At 40.0% G+C, this 11,723-nt stretch overlaps 2 protein-coding genes across 5 annotated transcripts; one reads left to right on the forward strand and one right to left on the reverse strand.

The window, feature by feature from the left end:
• Positions 1–235: 235 nt before the first annotated feature.
• On the reverse strand, positions 236–7,110 carry cnot3a (CCR4-NOT transcription complex, subunit 3a). Of its 2 annotated transcripts, none has more exons than XM_029128617.3 (18): positions 6,948–7,110; positions 6,243–6,313; positions 6,023–6,090; positions 5,858–5,932; positions 5,663–5,752; positions 5,451–5,579; positions 5,250–5,345; positions 4,875–5,094; positions 4,650–4,783; positions 4,398–4,454; positions 3,353–4,265; positions 3,150–3,255; positions 2,915–3,056; positions 2,241–2,349; positions 1,927–2,125; positions 1,487–1,619; positions 1,261–1,386; positions 236–1,168 (listed from the first exon to the last, which is right to left on the reverse strand). In XM_029128617.3, exons 2-18 carry the CDS (start codon positions 6,265–6,267, stop codon positions 1,070–1,072), a joined length of 2,721 nt encoding a protein of 906 aa, XP_028984450.1. In that variant the 5' UTR covers positions 6,268–6,313; positions 6,948–7,110; the 3' UTR covers positions 236–1,069. The 2 variants fall into 2 exon arrangements, with proteins under 2 accessions (XP_028984450.1, XP_028984451.1); XM_029128618.3 differs by having other exon boundaries at positions 2,250–2,349; positions 6,948–7,109.
• A 1,047-nt stretch (positions 7,111–8,157) lies between these two features.
• On the forward strand, positions 8,158–11,527 carry ndufa3 (NADH:ubiquinone oxidoreductase subunit A3). Of its 3 annotated transcripts, none has more exons than XM_055503355.1 (5): positions 8,158–8,348; positions 9,553–9,615; positions 10,563–10,637; positions 11,116–11,208; positions 11,323–11,527. In XM_055503355.1, the coding sequence occupies exons 1-5, from the start codon at positions 8,312–8,314 to the stop codon at positions 11,412–11,414; spliced, it is 360 nt and encodes a 119-aa protein (XP_055359330.1). In that variant the 5' UTR covers positions 8,158–8,311; the 3' UTR covers positions 11,415–11,527. The 3 variants fall into 3 exon arrangements, with proteins under 3 accessions (XP_055359330.1, XP_055359331.1, XP_028984459.1); XM_055503356.1 differs by having other exon boundaries at positions 8,163–8,348; positions 11,131–11,208; XM_029128626.3 differs by lacking the exons at positions 8,158–8,348; positions 9,553–9,615 and adding an exon at positions 9,998–10,302 and having other exon boundaries at positions 11,131–11,208.
• The last annotated feature ends 196 nt before the right edge of the window (positions 11,528–11,723 follow it).

Consider the following 11,723-nt stretch of genomic DNA (forward strand, 5'->3'; position numbering starts at 1 on the left):
CAGTCTACATGTAAACATTCAACAGTACACATTCACTGTAAAGGGTTCTCCCCTAAAACAGCAGGTGGTAAACTGAAACGAATAGGAACCAACCTTAACTGAATCTCGGAAGTTGACCAAATTCTTACCTCCTCTAATGCTGTGTATTTTCAGGAATTGGTACAAGTGAACTGAATTAGGTACAGTTGCAAAATGCATTTAGGGTAAGAATCAAACAAATTAACATCTCAAAATCTACTTTTAAGAATTATTTCACAAGTTTATTAATTTGTCACAAACATGAATGCGCCATAATAATGCATTTTCTTGACAGGTTAACTTAAAAACATTTTATTTGTAAAGAGAGGGAGTCAGAGACCAGTTCAATTGCATAGCAATTTAATCCATGTCCAATAAGGACTCTTTCCCTGTCACAGGAAGAGGCCCTGTGGTCACTCTCAATCTGCGTTTTAAATCGACCAAGACAATATCAATAAAACTATTGATAACCGCTCACTATCTCTAATAGTGACCATATTCAACAGGCATGGTAAGGTCTTAAAATAAGCCGTTCCTACACACCATGACTAAATGTCCACTGTACGGCCCCGCTCTAAACCACCAAATTACAGTAAATACAAGATGGGCAGTTAACAATCAAATTCAAGGTTTGTTTTGTGTCAAGTCAAAGGCTTCCAGGCTCATGTCGGGTAAGTGGTAAGGAGAGTCTTGTTGAAACGGAAAAAATAACAAAAAAAAACATGAGAAACATGCATGGGTAGGCTTTCCTAATGCCACATACTGAGTGTGCACACAGACAGGCACAAACGCAGATCTCTAATGAGGACCCTCCCAGCTCATGCAGCACAGTGCATTTGATCGGGCCCATGGGGCCTTTTTTGTCGAAAGCAGAGGGCTACATGAGGAGAAAGGGCTTCACATCGGGATGCAGCCTATACAGACACCAGACCCCTTTCAGGAGAGGATTTCTACTACACATCACAATCTCTATCCACAGTTTGGAGTTCAGTCTCGGAATGTCAACAGCAGCACATTTGTTTCCCTCTGTCCTTTTGTGTCTCTCCATCCATCACTGAAGGTCTCTGTCTTCAAGGTACCTGTACTCGAAAGTGAACCCCTCCTTCTTCCTCTGGCCCCATTTCTCATAGTCAAAGTAAATGTAAGTGCCCTGCAGGAAGACCAGGTTGGCATTGATAAATCAAAACTACATGTCAACACGCAAGTTCTCATCCAGTGTCAGTGTCGATGAAAATGTTGTACCTGTTCAAACTCATCTGTGATCGTTTTGGGCTCTTCGTGCCTCTGGAACCACATCATGTACTTTGTGTGAAACCTCCATGACTGTTTCTTCAAAGCCTTGGCAGAGAGATACTGAGCCTTGGTGCCCTGAGAGCAGGAAGTCAAATAAACAATTAAACCTAAATAAAAACAAGACTTTTGGCAAATGAGAAAAAGGCAAAACAGAAGTGAACAAAGTGTGTGTAACCTCCAGGTAGTAGAAGATGAAAAACAGAGTCTCTGTTGAAAGTCTCTGGTAAAACTCTATGGAGTCCGAATGATGAGGTGGTATGTGATGATGGAAGGGCAAGGTTGGACATGGGTTCCTCATCAGGTATTGCCTTCAAGAAAAAAAGCTCAGCAAGTTACACATCTACTATACAAATCCTGATTATTGTTGTCACAAAAGACCAAATCCTACAATGCATTAGACATTTTCATCTATTCTCTTTATAGTGACAGTATCCCTACAGAGATATAAAACATTATGGATATTGTTAGTATGTTTAAGAGAATTATACTAACTGTCCGATGACTTCAAGAACAACAGATAGTTGAGTGGAGGAATTCTAAGTTACAAACTGTAGCTTTAACTTGTCACAAAAAACAGAGCAGCTATTTTAAAAGTAACATAGTTAAAGCCTTTACCTGATCCTCTCTGAGTCTGAGGGGTGTGGCATGTGTGTCCATGCAGCTTCCTGCATGGCCTGCTGGTAGAGTTGGTCTTTGGGGAGAGGGGTGGGACCCAGTGGGCAGACCCCAAGTGAGGGTGGGATGTTGACCTCTGACACGGACGGCTGAGGGGCAGCAGGTGTACCAGGCGCTGCAGATGAACTGGAGAAGATATCTACAAACCATAAAGCAGTAAAAACTACATCAGTTTCACAATGCTGACTCTTCAATGCCTGGTAAAGCTGGAGTAATGGAGTTAACCGTTGATCAGAGTAGAAATTATGTCTGACCATTCTGACCTCTGTCTGTTAGGTGGAGGTTGGGAATCTCTCCATCCAAGCCTGATCCCAGCGCTGCTCTCTCAGCCATTGCCTTCAGAGAACTGAGAGGCTCTGGAGCCTGAGGCAGGGATGAGATAGAGACAACATGAAAACAGGGTTGATGATTAAGGAAAACTGAGTCAGAAAGAGAGAGAACCCTACAATTATAGATATTAAAGAGTGAATGTATGGGTGCATTAGAAACAGCAATATCAGCACAGGAAAATGGATTATGAAAAGTAACTACTATTACTGCAACCCATGTGTTATTAACAATACCCTGCACTCATTTTACAAAGAGAAAAAAAAATAAAATACTATCTAGCATTGTTAAAGCATGTTTGCGGACTGCCATAATACATATACGGCATTTAATGTTGTTCATAATGTCCATAAGTCAGGATACGCACTTTGGCAAATCTAAAAATACCTTTCTAGTAAAATAGCATGACAACTAACGCTCTACCAAACGTCTTTGTTTGGCATAGAAGACAGGTTAATGCCTAGGATGCATCAAGCAGTGATGTACCCAACAAAAGGTCTGTCCTTGCCAGCACAGTCATTAGATTATTCAAAAATAATCAAGTTGCTGGTTGAGCTAGCTTTATGTTGGTCTTCTTGTCATGACCTAAGATTTAACTCACCTTGAGGCCCTCAGAGGCCTGTGTGAAGGACTGGGGCCCATTGAGCAGGCTTCCTCCTCCAGGTGTGCTGTCTGAGAATGAGGGGGACGGAGAGCTGGGAGGCAAAGTGATGGAGCTGATTAAACTGGGGCCATTGTCCATCCTGCATTAGTTCCAGTGGGGAGAACAAATTAATGTTATTGACCATTCTGATAGGGACAAGAAGGAACATGAACAGTTAGAAAAAACAACTTACGGCTGACTTGCAGAAGAACTGAGAGATGAGGGTTGGCTGCTTTGTGACTGGTTCGGTGTGCTGAGAGCTGATTCTGTGGAGCTCTCTGCCACTACAGCACTGTAACCTGAGAATAGGCAGGAGAATGGTTAGAAAAAGAAACCCTTTTAAAAGCCCATCTTACACATTTTGGAACAGTTACACCGGGAGAAAGGTTAACGTACTTGTGCTTCCATTTTGCTTCAGTCCGCTTGGTGGTCTAGCAGGAGCAGCATTCACCCCTACTCCGCCAACCACTCCAATATTCCCTCCACTGCCTCCCATCATGCCCACTACCCCGGAGGTAGTGCTGACAGAACTTGAGGGCACCTGAGAGCTGCCTGGTGCTACACCCTGCCCAGGAATTAGGCCCAAAATACTCCCACTTAGAGAGTTGTGAGCTGGGCTGGAGCCAAGCAAACCAAGACCTGTCCCTGCACCATTCGTGGTGACTCCACTGGAGCCAGAGGTGGAGATGGAGGGGCTACTCTCTACAGATTGGGTTCCGCTGGTCAAACCTAAACCTCCAGATGCAGCAGCCTGTGCGTAAGGGGCAGGTGTAGAACCGGAAATGAGCCCTGACATTGTGTTTAGAGCAGTAGAGTGGCCACCCAGGCCCAAACCAGACATTTGATTGGCACTGCTGGTCCCCGTCATGCCACCTTTGTTCAAGCCCAGCCCCAATCCAAGTCCTAAACTGGATGCTGGGCTAGGCCCAGATGTGGTCTGAGACTGAGAGTTGGGAGTTGATGAATTGGGTGTACTAGGTGTAGGAAGAGAGGGAACAGAAGAAACTGGCAGTAGGGGGTTGCTGGGAGGACTGGGGGTGTTATTTGAGGGCACAGAGGGCTTTGACTGAGGTGGCTGTTGCTGCGGTTGGTTTGGTGGTGGAAGTTGTTGCTGCTGTTGTGCAGGTTGATGCTGATGTTGCTGCACCGCACTGCTGAAGCTTCCTATTAGATTGCTGCTTGTGGGGACCACAGAAATACCTCCAACAACACTGGCCATGGAAACAAGGGAAGAGGATGAGGAGGACCCAGAGGTGGTAGAGGACGAGAAGGAAGATAGCAAGGATGGGGTGCCGTTCTTCACAGGTGACTGAAAATGACAGCACCAGAGAGAAGCATTTCAGACACACCTTTTAAAATGTCTACTATACTCATAAGAAGCAAAGTTAATTGTAAACCCTTATAACCCTAAACTGATACAGCACAGATGAGAAGTTCTCACCTGACTAACTTCACTGTCTGTCGACCGTCCTCTTTTCTTATCGTCCTCTGAGTTCTCCTATAGGGGGAGATACCTTGATATAACAATCCACTTTTGAAATGTTGATTCAGCAAAGTAGCAAGTGAATTATAACACGTTTGTAGAAGGATTAGCTAAATGTAATCTCAAGGGAAGGATATGTGCCCCCTTCCTCTGAGTGACTCTTTCACAGTATGAACTAAAGTTTGTAATGATACAAGAGCAAGAACTTACAGCAGTGCAAGTGGCTGGGGATGGAAGGATGGGTGAGGATGAGGTGGTGGAAGGAGGGGTGGAGCTGGAGTGGAGATACATCTCATCGTCCATGTTGCCTTGACCAGATGGCGAAGTTGCAACTAATGCTGCAGCTACAAGACAAAGACGTAAAAATTGAAGGATATTGTCATTGTAAGGCCTCTCATGTCTGTTACCCCCAGAGAAAAGCAGCTTTAAACTCACGGATATCTTCTAGGTCTAAGTCGTCATACAGAAACTCGTTCTCCTCAAAGTCAGGATCTTGGGAGGAATCTATGTAATATTCAACATCATCCTTGATTTTCTGGATTGCATCCACTGGCACAGAGTCATTGTCCAGCATTCGTAAAATGGTCTCCAACATGCGAATGTGGTATCTATGCCTCTCAATCAACCGCTTCAGCTCATCGATGCGATCTTGCTTCTACATAACAAACATCAATTAAAAAAAAAAGGAACTTTATCCATTGGGCATGTGATTCATAACAGAAAAAGCAAAAACAATGAATGACACGGATTCAGAACCATATTGGGATACAGAAATGACCATATTTGGATGGATTAGATAGAATGACTTACTTCCTTATCACCCTTCTTCTTTCTAGTCTGAACAGAAAGAGATTCCACCTCACTTTCAAACTGATCCACCTGCATATTTAGAGTGTCTATTGTATTCTGTGGATGATAAGGTGGTCAGAAGAAAATGTGTGAATAGCTTTATAGTTAAATTCAAGACAATTTCAGTTTTAACTCAATTATTGATAATAGTGAATGTATTACTGTTAGCCACTGTCCCGTTTCTTCCTTTTCTCTTTGCGCTGGATCGACTTTCTGAGCGAGTCCCAAACCTTCTTTAGAGTAGGCTTTCGTTTTTGTTTCACGTTCCACCACCTTGAACCGCTCCATTTGCTACAGAAAGAAATAAACAATATAGTTGATTTTTTCAGGTATTTTTATATGAGAAAGACAGAAGAGAAATCCAACAACCATACCGTCTCTATGAGTTTGCGGTTCTCGACTAGCTGCCTTTTGTCTTTGATCTCGTTTGAGGCCACCCATGTTTTAATCTGATCTCTCAATCGCTGCAAGGAGATTTGAAAGTATAAATATTAAAACAGATTGTAATTTAAAATGCACAGTACTAAAGACAAATGAGAAAAAGAAATGTCTGCTTGCTAATGTCTTACCTGTAGTTTTTTAATTTCTTTCTTGAGATCAGCCTCATATTTTTCTTTCTGGTTTGCATTGGCTGCATTGTGGAGCTAAATTGTAGAGAAAGCAATAGTTGGTTTTCTCAATCACTTTTAACCACGTCATTTAACAAATGCATATAACAACCAAGGATTTCTTACCTTTTGCCAGATATCTTCAAACTGTTCTACGCCTTCAGATACTTTTTTCAAACATCTATCGATCTCACCTGTGAACAAAAAATTGACAAGATGCACCCAAGATTCTCATTAAATTTACCTAGTTTCTAAAAGCCCAAATAACCAAACAACAAAAACCAGCGTCCTCTTTGCAGGATGGATCCTGAGCAGCGTAACAGATGACACTCTCACCAACTCGTACCTTGAAGTTTTCTCTTGTCAGCCATTGCTCTGCCTACGACAATGTCCACATTCCGTCTGCCACCAAGTTAGCTATGTGAGGAGAACGAAATGTGCGTTAATTCACGGTTCAAAAAAACACAAAAGTCCCGGTGACATAAAAGTGGGCACATCGGTTTTCAGACTGTGGAACTGACGGCAACTCCAGCTAGCTGGTCAGTTAACTTCACATACGCAAACAACGCTATCCCTTTGCAATTTTAAAACACCATCATCTGAAACTTTGTAGGACAACTTATCCATTGGTATGTCTTCATAAAGGCAGACGATTTTGCTTACGTTAATGTAACGTCAGATATGGCTGTCAGCTAAAATTAGCAATTTAGCCAGCTAACGTTAACACTAGCTAATTGCTAAGCTCGTCCACCTCGCTCGCTTCCTAACTGGCCCGTTTAACTACAAGTACCACGGAGTACCTTGATGATTGGAGTTCACATTCATGCATCATTATTTTGGGGTCCAGTAAAGCTTTATAATGTGGTTTTGCGTTGTGAAAGACACGATATTTTAGAAACCGTTCTACTCGTTAACCTGCTAGCTAATGTGGCTAACTGTCTGTCTAGCTAATGCATAAAATGCTAGCTAGCAGCTTAGCTAGCCAAATTTAGGAAAATGGGAAACTGGGTCAACCCCGGCATCTAGATTTATACTTCTTTACGACATTTACCTAGGGTATGGGCTTTCGTTTGTCTTTTTCAAATACAGCCAAAACTAATTCCAGAAAGTCTTCTTTACTTCCAATTTGTGTTTTCTTTTCGACAAGCTCGCTCACTGTAATATAGCTGAAGATGGACGGTAGCTAAAAATCCCACCTCCGCGTTGGGCGCCCGCCCTAAATCGTATATCCGAGATCTTATTTGACAGACATCACGCCCATCAGCACGACACTTCCTATGGCCCGAGCGGCAAGCATTGAGTCAGTAGTCTCAGACCAACGCTTCAGACAGTCTATTCACTTACACTGATATGTAAATTATTTTTTTATAAAAAGATGAGTTTCCTATTTTGATATTTCAGTATTTCACTGATCTCCCTCTAAATAAGACTGAGACACGTGTTAAAACTGCAGGAAACAAAAGTCTTAGATATTGTATTGTCTTAGTTAAAAGAAAAAGTATACATATGTAATGCTTTATTGTTTCTGTTAAACACCGAAACAAACAGCAAAACCCAACACATCCAGGTTAATTTTGCCATCACTTGTTACAGTTTAAGGTGTTGACGCAGACATGGTGACGAATAGAAGTAGTAAAATCTACTTCTTTATGGCCTAAAACATCGAATATTAACTGTACACAAACCATTTCTAATCAGCTAACATGCAAGATTACAAATAAATATAATATATACCACAAAAAGCAAATATTGGCAAAAAACCCCGACAAAATCATTTGTAAAAATCCACATATGGCATACTCTGTGGTCATTATTGTTTTTATTTACGCTTAGTACAAAGCAGTAAAAATTGAAAATTATGTGTACAAAATATCTGTATGTATAAGAAAGTAACTTAACTTTAAAACTTAATGTGCTCACAATTTTCAAGTAAAAATCTAAACAGTGCAAAAACCTGGCTCAATACAGAATCTACCGCACAATTAAAGACACCGGGTGCTTCTTCATCATTACATCCAGGGCAGTGCACTGATCAGTGTGACAGAGAGGTTGGGCTGGGCATTTCTCCAAATTGTGTGTCTGCCAACACTGACATGTCTGGTTCAATCTGGGAAAGAAGCAGAAACTCTGTTTACATAAAATTAATTATCCTACACTGTCTGAATGTTAGATCGATGAGAATATGTGTTTTAAAAATACCCGTTCACTCAGGCATGGGTATTGTTAAATCATATTGCAATTTATAACAGTATTGCAGAAGCAACTTTCACATACCTGTGGGTCCTTATCCTTTTCTTGCCTTGGTATTCGATGCCTCTTTTTCCTTGGTCCACAATTATAATTCAATGCTGCAGACGTTGTGGAACCAGACAGACCATTGAGCTGGTCATCCTCCGCTCCAACAGCAGGATCTAAATGTGCTCCTTGTTCTTCCTGAAACAACAGGAAAATGGTAAGGGGTATTTAGTGAGTGAGACATGTTTGTTTACTTTTTCATGTGATGGAGCATAAACAAGTGGGTTGAAAGACAACAATGTGGAGTGGAAAACAATATTTTAATTGTTTACAGATATGTTTGAAATTGGCACAACTTATTTGCAATTTCTATATTAGCCTGCACGTGTGTTATTAATTTTACCTTGTCTAGCTGTATCTAGCTTTAAAAACATGGTTAATTTAGTGTATACTGTATTATGTGTATTGTGCTCATATTGTATTTTATCATTGTAATGGATGGAAACGTTGACTGGTAGCCATACAGATTTCAATTACATCAGAAGTCATCCACAGTAATTCATACCTCTAGAAGTATAGTGAGCTGAGAATTTCTGTAGTCATCCCCATGACCATCAAGAGTCTTCATCAAAAACCTGTAACAATAAACAGTATGCTGAGGTAAGTTATCAAGTGGGAACTGGGTCCAAGTCAAGAAACTGTTGTTTTACCGTCTCTCTTTCTTCAAGCGCCTTGTTATTCTTTGAACTTGGTGAAGGCGGCCAAGAATCTTCTGATTTACCTAAACACAACACATTGTAGCTGTTTATAGGGTGATTTAGATACAAGTGGTGTATTAATATGTCATGATAAGGAATAATTGAAAGACTAAATCTATTTAATTATTAATAATATAATTACAATGTCTTAAAAATGTTAGTTAATGCTATATAGGTTGAAAAATGTAAATGTTTAAAATAGCTGTAGTTTGTGACCAATTTAATTAAGATGCCTGCAGGGAGAGTTGGAAAAGCAGCAGGGACACCGGCTCTCAAGGACCGCAATTTCTGACCCCTGGTATAGGCTCACCCAATAGATGAAAAACTACATAGATACACATTAGGTCCAGGTAATAAAATTAATAGGAGGGTTGATTCAGAAATATTACTTATGAGACATTAGGCAGGAACATACACGATCACACCTGTTCAATTTCTTTACACCTCCTACTCAGAGCCAGATACTTTCTCTTATCAAGAGCTCTTCTCTCTTCATCATCTTGTGGTGTGCTGTCCAGCAGTTTGTTGCTACTTGGGCCCAGCTCAACCTAAAAAAACATTTATGTTTATTAATTAAGGTGTTTTCAAGTGTTTTGTTTTCTGATAGAACATTTGATACATGACGTTAAGGTAAAGTCCCAGTCCTGCACATTACCTCTCCAGGTCCCAGCTCAACACCGCCTGGCTCCAACTCTGCCTCCAGGATGTGGCCTCCAAACAGAGGAGGTAGAGCCAAACCAGAGAAATCCTCCATCATCTGGGAAAGACAGAGTCTGTTTTATATGAAGCCATCATTTAGCGCTGACAGTTAACGGTTTATCTGATGCATAAACGAATTCAACCAATTTATATGCAGTAATGCACTTTAAATAAAAAGTGTTTTATCAAATAAACAATTATTATCACAGTGGTTACTAATTAACTAATATAAAAGATAATATAAAAAGATCAACGTTTGACGTAACAACGCCACAAAATGTACATCTTACTAGAATGTGCAGCGTGTTATGTTGCACTGTCGTTTTTTCATTAAAATATTAATAAAAACATTATCGTCGCGTCGAACGTAGAGACCATTAAAGAACAAAGTAAAGCTACTCACATTGTTGATCAGTGCTGTTTAGCTGGATAAAAATCTGAAAGCTGAAGTGCTGTTTAGCTTTAATAAGATAAGTCCTACCTGTAGACTTTACATTAGGTTTACATCTACATTATCTAGTTACCAGACAACGTTTCCAAGCCCAATATCTTGTGTAAAATACCAGTAAAACTAAGCTAAAACCGTCTATTCTACACTTCTGATGATAAACAAATGTCTTTACGCGACGGGCGCAGAACATATACGTCAGACCGTAACCTACTACATTTCCCATGAGCGCAAACTCTATTTAACTACACAGGACAACATGGCGGGTATGTGACGGTTTTGTCATTTGCAAGACATTTAAGCGGTGGAATTCAGTGTAACAGTGTAGCTAGACGTTTAAGAACACGTAAATTCCACAATTTATGTTAATCAAATGTCGGAGTTGCTTACACCAAATGATGTTCTTTGGAAATAAAACGACAAACGTGACCTTGGATGTGTTGCTAACGCCAGCTAGCATTAGCTAACCTTAGGTTGGTAGTCACCTGCAGCAGTCACTTTATCTTAACTGTGTTTGCTTCTGCAGGAATTGGAGCTTTCCTGAAAAATGCATGGAATAAAGAGCCCGTCATCTTTGTCTCCTGTGCGATTGGATTAGTAGGTCAGTCTCAACATCGTACATCTAATCTAGATAAATGTAATGTGTGAAAGGAGATCACAACTGTAAACTACGATAAACTGTATTTATCGAGTTAGGCCAAAAGCACAATTGAATAAAAATAAGATTATACTGTCTATTTAAGTTTTATTTAATTTGATTTTGCACAGTAAACAATTAGGCATTTAAGGTACCACTAATTGTTTCTTGATCTAACAAAAATAAAAATAATTTCAAGACCTCCTATTCTACAGTAGTGGTATGATATTGAAGTATTTAGCCTTGTCTTTGCTCTAGGGGTTGACTATATGTTTTTAGTGAAACCAAAGAAACAGGTATTTACACTCCACACAGTTTAAGGCTTTATCAGCATCTATACTAACAGTACATTCAAGTTATTCTCCTGTAGATTTTGTATGACATCAAGTATCTATCTGATGTGTTTTTTTAGCAGGATGAATTCTATGTTAAGTTAAAACAGTTTGTTTTCCTTCAGGTCTGGCTCTGCCATTCATCAGTCCCATCACAAAGTATTCAGGAATGATCAATTCATCTGTGCCATACACTTACCCAGGTAAGCACTGGTATCACTTGTTGTCATTTCCCACTGTACAACACTGGATTTTACATTTCCAATTTTATACATTTTCAGACCAGTAAAACATTTCTGTTGTTTTTCCTAAAACAGTTCCTGTTAGAGATGATGGAAACATGCCTGATGTCCCTGCTCATCCACGTGAACCAAAAGGAAATAACCTGGAATGGCTTAAGAAACTATAACCTTTTTAACTCACAACATCGCAATCAACAACTGTATTCTTGGTCTTGTCCATATGTCTTATAGATGCTCTACCTGTCAGTGTCCCACAATAAAGAAAGTCTATTCAATTCTACGTTTGTTTCATCCTAGTCAATAACATTTTGTGTGGCGTAGTCAGTGATTTATTCAATGCCTTTATTGCCAGAAATGTAATTGTTTCACACTAATATTATTTTCCCTTTTTCTGCTTTCTCTTTCACACCGATGTGTGAAAAATCATATTTTGAAATAGCTGAAAATAGTGAAAACAAACAAAAAATGTCCTAACA

Source organism: Betta splendens, chromosome 16, assembly GCF_900634795.4.
Source record: "Betta splendens chromosome 16, fBetSpl5.4, whole genome shotgun sequence".
Lineage (NCBI taxonomy): Eukaryota > Metazoa > Chordata > Actinopteri > Anabantiformes > Osphronemidae > Betta > Betta splendens.

Bases quoted from the DNA above. Each gene is read 5' to 3' on its own strand.
- cnot3a (XM_029128617.3), bottom strand. From the start codon at position 6,267: ATGGCTGACAAGAGAAAACTTCAAG. The intron at 5,933-6,022 runs GTAAGAAATCCT...TCTACAATTTAG, and splicing joins TTGAAGATATCTGGCAAAAG to CTCCACAATGCAGCCAATGC. The intron at 3,057-3,149 runs GTAAGTTGTTTT...GAACTAATGCAG, and splicing joins AGTTCTTCTGCAAGTCAGCC to GATGGACAATGGCCCCAGTT.
- ndufa3 (XM_055503355.1), top strand. From the start codon at position 8,312: ATGTGCTCCTTGTTCTTCCTGAAACAACAGGAAAATG. The intron at 8,349-9,552 runs GTAAGGGGTATT...TTACCTCTCCAG, and splicing joins CCTGAAACAACAGGAAAATG to GTCCCAGCTCAACACCGCCT. The intron at 9,616-10,562 runs GTAGAGCCAAAC...TTGCTTCTGCAG, and splicing joins GTGGCCTCCAAACAGAGGAG to GAATTGGAGCTTTCCTGAAA.